At 40.5% G+C, this 14423-nt stretch overlaps 1 protein-coding gene across 1 annotated transcript; it reads left to right on the top strand.

Annotated features, from left to right (window-relative positions):
* Positions 1–7910: 7910 nt before the first annotated feature.
* On the top strand, positions 7911–13398 carry LOC111840263 (uncharacterized). Its single transcript, XM_072698086.1, has 14 exons — positions 7911–7982; positions 8706–8922; positions 9272–9347; positions 9924–10171; positions 10295–10354; positions 10599–10684; positions 10790–10860; positions 11002–11202; positions 11292–11378; positions 11464–11717; positions 11794–11922; positions 12186–12323; positions 12403–12520; positions 12757–13398. Exons 2-14 carry the CDS (start codon positions 8854–8856, stop codon positions 12972–12974), a joined length of 1755 nt encoding a protein of 584 aa, XP_072554187.1. The 5' UTR covers positions 7911–7982; positions 8706–8853; the 3' UTR covers positions 12975–13398.
* The last annotated feature ends 1025 nt before the right edge of the window (positions 13399–14423 follow it).

Below are 14423 nucleotides of genomic sequence, written 5' to 3'. Positions count from 1 at the left end.
GGGATGAAGTTCTGGATGGCCACGGATTTAGAGACCAAATACGTCTGCAATGCATCCGTTTACTTGGGAAAGGACCCCAGTCGTCAGAAGGGGGAGAGGCTGGCAGAGAACGTGGTCATGAATCTGATGGAGCCATTTTTGGATAATGGGAGAAATGTCACAACGGACAATTTCTTCACCTCACTGGCACTGTCACACAGACTGCTTCAGCGCAAAACAACGCTACTGGGCACGGAGAATAAAGTTCGGCATGAACTTCCTCCACTTGCAAAGGACACTGCACAGCGAGAGGAATTCTCCACGTAAGTGCTTAGAAGTGGAAGTGTCTCCTTGACAATTTATGCACCTAAAAAAAACAAGACTGTGTGTGTTCTGAGTTCCATGCACCAAGACATGGCGATCGGTGACGGCAGAAAGAGGAAACCCAACACGATAACAGACTATGAAGGTATGTGAATGTGTGTATAATTTTACACCAGTGCTAAAATGTTTTCTGATATGTACTATACAGGCCTTTTTTTTTTTTGAAAAAAAGCACATATACTCATGACTCTCTCTCTCTTTCTGCTTTTACAGTGTGGTGTAGATGTGTTGGACCAAATGGCGTGCATGTATTCTGTGAATGCCTGCGTTCTGTACAAGGCATGTACAGGGTGGAAAGGCAAAAGAAGATTCTTTCTGAGTCTTCTAGCCAAGGAACTCCATTGCCGATTTATGCAACAAAAGGCAATGGAGACAGAGAGGAAGGCTGCTGCAGCGTTTGCTGCTGCTGTGCCAGGACTTGTATGGACAACTCAGTGCCAGGTACAGGAGAGCTGCAACAGAAATCGCAGCAAGTTTACCTGTGTAATTTTCTTTAAAAAATTAAAGGAACACTTTTTAATCAGAGTATAGCATCGAGTCAATTTAACTTCTGGGATATTGATCTAGTCCGTTAAGTAGCAATGGGGGTTGTTAATCGGTTTCAGCTGCTTACTATTTATCATTTACTATTTACCATGACTGATTGGATTTCAATGCACGGACAATGATTACGTGTGCGAGCTAATCCTTGTTTACACAGAACAAACCTGCTCAGAGCAGGTTTGAGGATTTGGATGTGCTGCTATGACAACACATCCAAGAAGAGTTTAGAAAAACTGACAGATCCAGGATCATGCCAAATCATCAACAATTACATCCGGCTAAACGAGTAATCCACGTATGAGAAATACTCCCCATGATGGGTCAAAAACTAAAATGGGGGAAAACAAAGACTAACTACAAGGGTCAGGGAGGGAGGGATGGATGGATGGATGGATGGATGGAGGGCAGGCAGGCCATACAAGGAACCACTGGGGAACTGAACTGAGGCAGAGACTAAAATACTAAGGGGTAACGAGACTAACACAGGACAGGTGAGACTAATTAACAAGGACTAGTAAGACAGTAAACATGAAACTAAAAATAGGAAACAGAATCTAACAATGGGGATAACAGACCAGTAAAAAACATAAGAACATAAGAAATTTACAAACGAGAGGAGGCCATTCGGCCCATCAAGCTCGTTTGGGGAGAACTTAGCTAATAGCTCAGAGTTGTTAAAATCTTATCTAGCTCTGATTTAAAGGAACCCATGGTTTTAGCTTCCACTACAATAGCAGGAAGACTATTCCATACTCTGACTACACGCTGTGTAAAGAAGTGCTTCCTCAAATTTGTTTTAAAATGTTCTCCCGCTAATTTCCACTTATGGCCACGAGTTCTAGTATTTAGACTAATATTGAAATAGTCATTTGGCTGAACGGCATCCAGACCCGTTAGAATCTTATAGACCTGAATCATATCCCCCCTTAGTCTCCTTTGCTCAAGGCTGAACATATTCAGTTCCGCTAACCTCTCCTCGTAAGACATTCCTCTAAGACCAGGAATCATTCTCGTAGCTCTTCGTTGCACCTTTTCTAAGGCAGCAATGTCCTTCTTGAGGTATGGTGACCAAACCTGCACACAGTATTCTAGGTGGGGTCTTACCAAGGAATTATATAAGTGTAACATCACCTCCCTTGACTTAAACTCCACACATCTAGAGATATAACCCAACATTCTGTTCGCCTTTTTTATTGCTTCCCCACATTGGCGAGAGTGGGACATGGAAGCATCAACATACATACCGAGATCTTTCTCGTAATCAGCTACCTTTATTTCAGTGGAACCCATAAAATATCTGTACTGTATATTTCTGCTCCCTGCATGGATTACCTTACATTTATCTGTGTTAAATTTCATCTGCCAAGTATCAGCCCATTCGCTAATTAAATCCAGATCCCGTTGGAGCCTCTCTGCTGCTAGATTAGTATCTGCTACCCCGCCCACCTTAGTATCGTCTGCAAATTTAACCAGTTTACTGTATGTATTCGTGTCAATATCATTAATGTAATTAAACACAATAAAAAAAAAAAAAACAATACAAATCGAAACACAGGGACTAGAAAACTGATACAATTGAAACACAAGGGAACAAAATCTACGAAACTACAAAAACAGAAGGCAGGATTCGAACACACAACAAAGGAGTTCACAGACAACTGCATGCTCAACATGTTGAACCATGCGGCTGACAGGAAGCAAAGGAAAACACAGAGAGTGACAGGAGGGACAGGATGGCCAACAACGCCTGCTGGCCAAACGGGGAAGGGACACGAAAGACTGGGAACAGCAGGAGCTGACCCAGACAACATTATGAAGAAGTTGTGTTAACCAAGTGTCTCAGAGAATTTAACTATATGGTAGCATAGTGAAAAAGAGGAGGCAGAGGAGCCACAAAGGACAATAGAGTCAATACCAAAACAAGCCAAAGAACAGGATCACATTGGCACATTTATAATGTTAAGGTGTTTGCATAGCTCACAAATATGAGACTAGAGAGGAAAGTTTATTCGAGACTTAAATATAGGAAATTTGTTTAAATCCAGGCTTTAAAAAGCACGAGCTCTCTATGAGAAAGCCGAGTAACCTTTAATTAATACTCTTATTTTTGAGTATTACAACAAGCATGTGTAAAAAAGTATACTAATACTAGACTGTATGGAAAGGTAGATTATTAGGACACATTAGTGCTAGTCCATTATAGGCTTCAAAAATAAGTAGCGTTATTTTATATTCTACTTTGCCAGCCGGTGAATACACGACTCTAAATAATTCTGACTAATGATAACTCTAAATAACAGCACCATTCTGTACCCATTAGAGATACTTCAGGGCAGGATATAGGTGGCCAGGTAGCAGATTGTTACATTATTCTACTTCTAGTGCAATAAATGCATAAAACTATTCTGTATCATTAACAGTTGTCTGACCTTGACTATATTACACAGGTAAAAGTCACATGTGACATATGTATAAAACTACACTGATGATTTCAACACTAGGGTCATTTAATTGGGTGTTGGCATTGACCCAGATTCATCTAGTTTGAAGACTGAGAAAGTATTTCTGAAATAGACTTACTGCCTTTCTATTCACCAAGAGGAAAATTAGGATGATCTATACATGAGGATATGTGTCATCTGCATAGTGAAACAATGTTTATGAAAAATACCCAGAAGGGACAGCAGTATGAGCAAACCCTACATTTCTGTATCTTACTATGAGGGGGGCATGAGGTAGGGGTACACCTTAGATTGGATGGCACCTAAACACACCTAAACACACTCACTATGGACCTCAGGTAGCACCACATGTCTTTGAGCTGCAGGAGGATACTGGTGTGGAAGTAAAATTGGACATTAGTAGGCCCAGGAGGGGAGGCATATTGGGTCTGTTATGTCTTAGGCCTTAGACCAGAAAAGATTGTTTTGAATACTGTGTGACCTCACTTTGTGATAGCTGCCTGCAGTTGGCTCCGCAGAAGCTCGGACCTTGGAGGGGCAGACAGTGGAGCAAAGGGGGGGAGAAACCACTTGCAGGAAGAGACTCGAAGCCACCCCAACTGGTGCACAAAGAGTTATAGCTTAATAGAATAGTAGTAGTCAATATATATGTTAATCATACTAATCATATGTTAACCATGTATTTCCAGTGATTCAGAGACAATACGTCAATGTGTTAATCATTAATCAAACATTAACACTGATTCAATGTCATATAATTAATATCTATATACATATCTCATGTAGAGTCTAGAAGCCGAGGCTGTCTCCAGTAAGTTGCGTACAATGGGTGGACTTTACCTTGCTACCAAGGTGAACCAATGGAGCAGGAGAATTGTGTTTGTTATACGTTTCAGCTTAGTTTGTTGATGTTTCATGACCAATCAGGACTTAGAAGTCCTGGGAGTTATGTTTTATCTACTGGTTGCTCTGTGTGCCGGGTGTGACTTGGTACCAAGTGCCAGAGTGTGATGGGAGCGCTTTGCTGAACTTGCTGGAATAAAAGAGATTTTCTTTACTCACCAAACTAAGAGGTCCAGACTTTTATTCTAAGTCCTTGATTTATAATTTTTCTACCACACTGGAGTACCCAGAGGAAACCCATATGACAAAGAGAAAGAAGATGTATACTCCGCACACACGGATCTAAGGCAACATTTGGTTCTCCGACCCAAGGGATGTGAAGTAACAGTGCTACCTACTGAACCACATCTTCTCACATCATTCAAAAGAAAAATTATATAATCATACAAAATTATACAGAAAATTTCTTTCCACTAAGTCAAACAAAGCATGCAATATTTACTTAGCTAGATCAAAGTGATTTACAATATACAAGCTTACAGGTACCAGGAGTATATGTCACAATGGCAAGGCGGCGGCAGCTGCAGCAGGCGGTGCCGCGGGCAGAGCGGCGGCAGCAGCAGCAGGTGTAGCCGCTGGCAGGTCCGGAGCAGGCAGTGCGGCCGGTAGGTTCGGCACGGGCGGCAGGAGGGGCGCCGAGCGAGAAGGCGTTGTCCCTTTAAGGGCTTTGGGGAGCCGAGGAATGCCGTCTCTCATGGCGCGAATTCCGCCGTACCCCACGCGCGCCGGCCGGTAACAATAAGCCTCCAGCGGGGGTGGTTTCTCCGCGTGGAAGCTCGCCAGGCGGGTAGCGGCGGTGTCATCCCAGGTGGGGTGCAGAGAGCAAGCCCACAAGAAGAGAGTCGGGGCGGCTTCTTCCACCTTTCCCCTTCGCCTCTTCTTTCGCCTTCCGGAACCGGTAGGCGGCAGCGGGGTTGCATCGGCGGGTGGCGAGCTGTACACCAGCCCGCCGTCACGATCTACCTGCCACTGCATAGCTGCAGCCGCTACCTCTCGAAGCTGCCGGAGGTTGTCGCGCACCTCGCTCGCTTGGTGCGCGTCGCCGGGTAAGGACATCCATTCCAGGATGTCCCGGCTTTGATGCGCTAACCAGCGAGCCGCGGGATCCTCCTGGATCTCGGGCTGGGTCAGCCAGTACAGGACCTCTTCAACCAAGCCGAGGTAGTCCTCCTCGGCTAGGGGGGATCCGTTCTTGGGGAGACTTGTCATTCTGTCACAATCGTCGGGCAGGCGAGCCGGAAAGCAGGCAAACGGAGCCATTGCCCAGGTTCGTGACCTAGAGGAGCGACTGGCTCTCATCCAGCATAGCAATGAGTTAAAGGAGAGAGTTAATACGCCTTCTAGGGAGACTATGTGTACGTCACAAGCGGGGAGGGGGGAGAATGATGAACAGGTAGGTCGAGAGAGCTGGGTGAGCGTAGGTCGTAGACGTAGAAAAGGGCGTACACAGTTCACAGAGGCGGCATCACCTGAAGTAACGGTTTCTAACCGCTTTCAGGTGCTTCCAGCTTTAGAGCCGGAAGAGACTGGGGAGGCAGGTGGGCCCTTGGGCACCAAGGAGCCACCTAACCCCAGTAGGAGGGAGGTTGTGGTAGTAGGGGATTCAATTATAAGAGGTGTAGATAGTTATGTGTGCACCCGTGATAGAGGGTCCCGTATGGTGTCTTGCCTGCCTGGTGCCCAGGTAGGGGACCTTCCAGATCGAGTGGACAGGCTTTTGGCCTCAGCCGGGGTGGATCCAGTGGTCGTGGTGCATTTTGGCACCAATGACATAGGAAAAGGGCAGAAGGGCTGTTCTGCAAGATAAATTTATAGAAGTCGCGGATAAGCTTAGAAGCAGAACATCCACGGTGGTATTCTCTGGAATACTTCCCATGCCACGTGCAAGTCAGGCAAAATTAGCTGAGATAAGGGGATTAAATGCGTGGCTAAAATGGTGGTGTAGGAAAGAGGGGTTTAGGTTTATGGGGCACTGGAAGACCTTCTGGAACAGGTGGGACCTGTTCAAGCCGGACGGGTTGCATCTGAACCATAGGGGAACCAGTGTATTAGGGAGGCGTATGTGCAGAATAGTTGAGGAATGTTTAAACTAGGGACTGGGGGGGCAGGGAGGTCAGTTAAGAATTTATGTGGGGAGAGACGGAAAGCCCAAATAAATATTAAAAGTAGACACTGTAAAAGGCCTACCATTAGTGGTCTGTATTTGAATGCTAGGAGTATTAGAAACAAAATTAATGACTTAGAGGCTTTAATTTCTTCAGACAATTACGACATTATAGGAATAACTGAGACATGGATGAGTGACAATGATGGTGATGAATATAATATGGATGGTTATACGTTGTTCCATAGAGACCGGATAGGCAAGAAGGGAGGTGGTGTTGCAGTATACGTAAAAGAAAACTTGCAGGCAAGGGATCTCACTGATAAAAATAAAAATTCAGAAGCTGTATGGATAAAACTTGATGCTAAAGATTCAAATAGCCTAATTGTCGGGGTTTGTTATAGGGCACCTAATGTAGCTGTAGAGGAAAGCAGAATATTATATGATGATATCAGGATTATGAGTAATAAAAATGATGTGATGGTTATGCGTGAGTTTAATTTACCTGGGATACAGTGGGACACGGTCTCTGGCTCTTCTGTAAATGAACTTGAGATGGTGGAATTAGTACAGGATTGTTTTTTTACTCAGTTTGTTAATACTCCTACCAGGGGAGAAGCCCTTCTTGATCTCGTTTTTTGTAATAACCAGGATAGGATTGGAAAATTAGAGGTTTTAGACCCATTGTACGGTAGTGATCATAACATGGTTAAATTCGAGGTTAATTTTAGTGTCCGAAGAGCAAATTCTAAATTAAAAGTATACAATGTTAGGAAGGCTAACTTTAATGGTATGAGATGGAAATTAGAAACTGTAAACTGGACAGAGTTAAATAGCAAAACAGTTGAAGAGGCATGGGAATTTTTCAAAAGCACATTGTTGCAAGTGCAAGAGGACTTCATACCTGTTTCCAGCAAAACTAAATCTAGGAAACGACAACCAAGGTGGTTTACTAAGGAAATTAAGAATAAAGTCAGGAGGAAAAGGGCTCTGTTCCACAACTGGAAAATAACTAATGATTTCAAAATCAAGCAGGAGTATCTGAGTCTACAGGCAAAGTTAAAAAATGACATTAGGTGATCAAAGAGGGATGTAGAAAGAAAAATTGCATTGGAGGCTAAGCATGACAGTAAAGGTTTCTATGGAGTCAGAATAGTGCCATATGTACTTGTATGTGTACTTTCCAATTTGCACCCGTAAAAAGAAATTTGCTCGCACTGAACACAATTTTCATTCGCAAAAAAAAATATTTTTTGTAAATGCGAAACCAAACATCTTCATAAAAATATTTTTTACAAAGATAGAATGATTTACTGAAGTACAAAACCTGTATTGCAAATCCAAGTCCTCTTGCAAATACCAACCTGCGAGTGCAAATTCACACTTGCGCATATAAATAATTTTGGCACTAATTTGCCTAGCGCTTTGCAGATAAATATTTGCTCGCATAGCCACCAATCAAATTAATTCATTTTCTAGCCAATCATAAAGCTGCAGGTAAGGTAGCAACCAATCCTGGCCTTCCAGTAAAAAAAACCGCTGAAGAAGACGAAGGTACCAGAGCGGGACTCTTGTACGGGAAAATGGACAGTAGTCAGCACGGGCCGGTGAGTTCCGTTTTGAATAAATGCGACTGTACCGATGTACAGAATAAATTACACAATCTAACAGTAATGATATGGTAACGCCTTGTCAAACTACGATGCAATAAATTTGTTTACTGATGCTAAATCTATTTTTAGCTGGGTGTTTGAGCTGACATAACGTTTTTAAAATTACCAATAAACTTTCTGAATGCTAACAATTAGTGAATTGAATTGCTAACGATTAGTTGTTAAATCTGTGTTTTGATACTAGGTCTGCTAAGACCGTGTTTTTTTTATTCGTGATGTCTTACACCGTACGTAGCTATAATAATAACGAATAGATATGTTAGCTAAATATGAGTGCTATAGTATTTTATTCTAATCATGCAGTTACATTAGCACATAAAACAAGTAATTCATGATACAGTACTTATCCAGTAATATGGTTATGGTACTATGCAGGGCACCAGTGGTGTTGAGCAGGCAGTAAGGGCAATGATGTCTGTCATTGCCAACACTTTGGAGGAGTCACATACAGTAGGAGATCAACGTCTGCACAAAGGATTCCTTCACTTGTGACAGGCACACAGAACCAAGCATCTGGTTCTGCCAGGCCTGAAATGAGTGGCAGTGTACAGGTCCAGCAAGAGATGTGCAGGTTACAATAGTTTTCTTAGAGGTTAATCATTCGTCACATGATATCTGATTACTTCAAACTTTATTGCTATTTCAATTGTTCTCAAGATCCTTTCCAGGGCTGTTCAGAAAAGATGGACCTGTACGTGGAAAACGGAGGTTATCTACACCTACAAACTATATAAATAAAACAGTCAGCCTTACATTCTGTGCACTACCGGGACCAACTACAACCACCCTTACAGCGGCAGATGAAATGCGTCTTATTCAGGCTGGCCTTGGGAAGAAGCTAGTGTCTCTGCCTGAGGACAGCTCACATGATGAGGTAAATGTCTATTGTGCTTAATGCTTCCATCCATCCATCCATTGTCCAACCTGCTTATCCTATTGGGTCGCGGGGGGTCTGGAGCCTATCTCGGAAGCAACGGGCATGAGGCAGGGAACAACCCTGGATGGTGCGAGGCAACAGTGCTAACCACTGCACCACCATGCCGCCCCATGCTTAATGCTTAATAATACTATTTGCATGCTTTCTTTGCGTTCTCAATAATTACTAATTTCATATGTACACTGTGTTCTGTAGTTATGCTTCAACAATATGACTACCCTAATGCATAGTTAAATAGCATTTTTACATGACAAAAGTATTTATAAAGCTAATTTATTCTGAACAGATTGTTAAACTTCTGGAGATTGAGTATCCTAAACTGGGGAACATCACAGGTGGATGGATGCTTTATAAAGCCACAGGTAAGAATTCTGCTAAAGAATTCTGCATAATAGAATATATAATATATACTTTATATATATATATGTAGTATATTGTAATTTTTTAATAGTTTGTGATATTTTGTGCTGTTTTCAAAAATAGTACTAGCACTAACATGGTACTAGCATTTAAACTATGGAATCATACCAGAAAATTCTTAGTGATTTTTTGAAGTGACCTTGTAAAATTTCTGTGTTTGACAGCTGATGAACGATGAGCTGTATGCATTCAAAATTGTGATTCCAAAGTAAACCACAAATAATAGCCAATTAAATAACTAGGAATGATGGTTGTTGTCAGTGGCATTTGTAGATCAAGTCAGAGTAATATGCTTAGTAATATGCATAAGTATGATTACAAAGGTGGCAGGTATTTTTAGTCAATAGGATCATCAACAGTTGGCTTTTGTTATTAAGTGGACGCACTTATAACATGCTTCCCGAAACTGGGATAAAATGGTGTCATTTAAAGCTTATAATATATGTACATTATTTGTACTTCTTAAAAATAATTTATTTATAACATTTTAATAAATAGGAATTTACATATTTTCACAGGTGGGACTGGTCATAGAAAACTTCAAATTATCCCTCTAGAGTCAGAGGGGTATTCTGGAAAGCAGCTTAAAATGTTGACAAATGCAGGGGAAATCGTTTTGTATGTAGCTCCACTACAGGAGGAGATGGACCTGAGTCCTCTTCCTCCTGATGCTCAAGAGTTTGCTAAAATGCCCAAAAAAACCTGCAAGAGATGTGGCATGTATATGCCTCTTCAGTTGTTGGCATCTCATGTGGACAACTGTGAAGTAAGTAACATGTAGTCTGTAAATTAGAATAGATAAAGTTTTGTGTTTTTTTTTTGTTATATATGGCCCATATATGAATCAATAAAACATACTAAGAATCAGCATTATTTAATGTGTGTTCAGGGTAACAGCCTTGAACATGATGTTTCCTCTGAGACTCCTGTTACATCAGAAGGCACTGAGGTAATAGCATCGTTATTAGTTTATAATTTAATTTATATTTTTCATATAGTCAACATAAAATATATTGACTTGAAAACACTTCTTTTTTCTGACTGGGTTAAAATTTTCACACATAAATAATTCCTTATTGTCTCATTAAGAAAAAACAGTAACAAAATATGTCTTTAGTGCCTTACTAACAAAAAATAGTAATGATCAGATATGTGTTGTTCTGATATCTAGTGTGATATTGTTTTTTGCATAGAAAAATAGCCCTGTACAGTGCCCAATTTGCTTAAAGGACTTTGCTGCTGATGAAATAGAGACACATGCCAGTTTTTGTGATGAGGGGTGAGTTGTATATAATGTTGCACGCAATGTTGGATGCCTTTTAAGTAACAGTAGGCTACAGCATCACCTTCTACAGTATGTATACAGTAGATTTGATTTCAACAGATATCAGCCTTCTACAAGTGGAAACGTTGACAGGCATCCTTCACCTTTACACAGCGTTTCAGACATGCAAGGTGTGTTTCCTTAAAGAATTCTCCTCCTCCCCTTCCTAAAGATTTCCAATTACCAGCTAAGGTTTATCTGAATTATTGGCATTAAAGGGGTATTTATGATGACAACATTTAACATACTTGTCATATTTTTGAATTCTTTAGAATGGATGACCACATCAGACCCCAAGAGAGCTGCATTGCATTTTACTCGAGAATTACTGTGCAAGGCAGAGAGACATGCTGAACCCCTGTGTTTCACTTTGGACATTCACAAGAGTGTTGAGGAACAAGACCATGCTATTCTGTTCTTCTACAAAAAAGGCAACGTCAACTGGGCATCTCCTCTTCAGTGCAAACTAAGAGGTATTGTTTAAAAACCATTTACCACTTTTATGGTAATTCAAATAATATTTTGGTGCATTATAATCCACATAATTTATATGATCTAACAGGTGATTCTGCTGTTGGTGAAGGTGTGAACCGTTATGTCCTCTCTACCATCTGTCATAAACTTAGAAATGGATTCCACGTTAACTTAGGTACTTGCAGACATTCTTAAATGTGTATATTTGTGTGTGTGTTCACACGTTGAAGTATTTACAAAACTAACAACTTATCTTACAGGTAACATGGATGTTACTAGGCTGTTTGAGGGAGAGCAGGGTCACCTTGTTGCAAGTACATCCTCTTTTCTGGTTGAAAGTGACTTGTTCTTAGTGGCTGGCAGGATGGTGGCACACAGTTTCTTGCACGGAGGTCCAGGTTTGCCAGGACTAAGTCCAGCAGTAGTCCATGTTTTAACAGGAGGTACGCCAGAGACAGCGACTTTAAAACTAGAAGACTGTCCTGATCTGGATGTTCGGGACACTCTACAACTGGTATGTTGCACAAGGGTAGAATTTATTAAACAATTACGTTGTAAATTAAGATTTTTTTCCCTGTATTTTCATAAAGCTGCAGAAAGATGACAGAATAACTGATCTAGAGAGGGAGAAAATTCTGGAGCTTTGTCTGTCATGGGATCTCCCTGGTGTCACAGACGGCAACAAGAAGTGGCTCTTCGAAAGACTGCTCCTCCATGCTGTATTACCGATCTATTTTCTCACAGATTGTTATAGTTTGAGCAATTGTGAACAATGTTACAAGTATGAACAGCATCGTATTTATTGTATTCCTGACATATTTTTGAACAGATATATTTCTGAAATTGCTAAAATTAAGTTCCTATACTCTTTAGGCTTATTAGTCTTGATGTAGTTTATATCTTTGTTGTTAAGATGAATTATTATGAGTAAATATGACTACAGTTCTCTGTATAACCTATTCCTAGACCTAATTTCCTATAGGTGTTAGGCCGGACCACACGTCAGCTTAAACAGATGCGCAAGGGTCTGAAGGAGACAGGACTATGGCCACTTATCAGAGGAAGACCAGATGTGGTGGAACATATTTTTCCAAACTCAGAGTATGACTACTCTCCTCAGGTGAATATGCACCTAACCAGGCCTTTTATATTTTTCGCATGCTTTATTTTTGCAATTATAAAATTCATATGTATTCTAGATGATACTGCAGCATATAGTGTGGCCCCAGAATTCTGATGAGGACGATGAGGATGAAGAGCTTGATGCAAATACCAGATCCCGCATTGCTGGCTACCTGCGTCAATTTATTGACAATGGTATTTAATTACATACTTTTAATTATTCAGCATAATTGGAAGCCTCTAATGTATTTCAATATAATATACACATTTGCAGCATGTACTACAGCAGTGGTGTAGTTATTTTCTACCAGAACATTTTGAATCACTTTGCAGCAATCACACATTGTAATCGAAATGTTATGGAAACTGTAAATGAGCAGTACTGTTCACTATAATTGTAATAAACTATAAAATGTTTTTTTTTTCTTTAGCATCAGCCCATGAACTGAGAAAGCTTTTGAAGTTCTGGGTAGGCTGGGAAATTCTGCCAAAGGAACTTAAAGTGGAGTTCACCACCAGCTCTATGCCCAAAACCTCAACCTGCTTTGAGACACTTCGGCTTCCAGGCCACTACACTGATTTTCCTTCGTTTCAGACAGACATGCAGACCTGCTTAAGTTCAGTAATGTACGGATTTGGGTTAGTCTAAATGTAAAGTTCAGGTTTGTTAAGCAGAACTACCCAATATTGTACCCATATCGTTGAGCAGTATTTGTACATACTCTGACCAAAGAGTTCTGTTTAATTGGTAAAATATGTAGAAGTCAGTCTGGTGCTTTCCGGAGGTTCATTAAGGGTTGCAGCATAAAAGCTTTCTAGCTATACTGATTGTTCTGTTTTACTAATTTTCTTTTTTACCTATCAGCTGAAATGAAAATAAGCCCAGATCACATTTTTTTTCTCAATTATGAGGCGTAGCATCTTTGGCTAATTTTTTTTAGTGTGGATCCCATTAATATAGAGAGATGGTTGTCAAGTCATCCAGCTGCTTTATTATAAAAAAATAGTTTTCCATGACTGTTTATACTGTTTTCTATATGGTATAACCTAATTAAAGTTCTTAAATTCGGTAACATGCTGTTTGTATTCTTTGGTAAAACAGGGCAACAACTAGACTACAGTACAGTTAAATAGGAAATTCTTTCATTACATACATTACAATATTGTTTAATTCTTACAACTGGGAGGCCACAGCTATGAGATGAAAACTAGGGAGAAAACATCCTTAGCTTGTATAATCTCATAGCACACTCTCTTCTAAAAGAGACTGGACAAAGTTCAGTGTTGCCTGATAAATGTCTACACCATAACAGTCTGAAGGACGTAGTGGGTCAATGCTCACTCAGTTGATTTAGCTGTTCTTCAGTAAGTGGACTCCTCAATTCTGGTACAGTCACACCATAGTTAGCCTGGAAATTGATCTGTATACTATCTTCCCAGTCAATGTTGGGAATATGCAATTCCTGAAATGACATGAACAGTTATTTGTAATGACATGAATAAATGCATTATACTATCAAATTTTTTGAGTTTATCTGTACTTTGAATATATCGGGCAAAGTTTAGCGCCTACTGACTTCCAAACCGACTGGATCTGGGATGGGATTCTGCATTTGGCCAACTTCCCACAGTTGGTTAGGAGTCATGTTTCCCTCTGATCGTAAGGGATGATCATCCCAACCACAACAGAAGACATGAAGGCTTGTCTGAAGCCGAGGGATGAAGACGTAATGGCAACAGAACAGGTGCACACTGTCAGAGATGTCCAGATTCCCCTGTTCCTCCAAATTGTGAAGGAGATTATAAAAGGTCCAGGTGACACCCATCCATACATCTCGCCACAGCCTTTCAATTCTAGGATGAACATTCAAACAGTATTTTTTATTAGTTTGTTTCTTCCCTTGGTTTATACATTCATCAACAGACTAATAATACACTTTGGTTAAACTAAAAAGTGTCTGAAAATCACATTATTAAATGAATTCTACTTCTGTGATAAAGTACATAAGTATTTCCATATTCACTGCACTCATATACTCATAAAAATTCTTGGATACCAAAAATTTTAGTTTGTCAATCAGAAACAGTAGAACAAATA

The sequence above is a fragment of the Paramormyrops kingsleyae genome, chromosome 13 (genome assembly GCF_048594095.1).
Source record: "Paramormyrops kingsleyae isolate MSU_618 chromosome 13, PKINGS_0.4, whole genome shotgun sequence".
NCBI lineage: Eukaryota > Metazoa > Chordata > Actinopteri > Osteoglossiformes > Mormyridae > Paramormyrops > Paramormyrops kingsleyae.
The sequence above is the reverse complement of the archived record's forward strand: the minus strand, read 5'-3'. Positions and strand labels throughout refer to the sequence as shown.

Coding starts and splice junctions, on each gene's coding strand:
- LOC111840263 (XM_072698086.1), top strand. CDS start 8,854: ATGCGTCTTATTCAGGCTGGCCTTGGGAAGAAGCTAGTGTCTCTGCCT. Junction 10,685..10,789: donor GCCAGTTTTTGTGATGAGGG/GTGAGTTGTATA, acceptor TGATTTCAACAG/ATATCAGCCTTCTACAAGTG. Junction 11,923..12,185: donor AAAGACTGCTCCTCCATGCT/GTATTACCGATC, acceptor AATTTCCTATAG/GTGTTAGGCCGGACCACACG.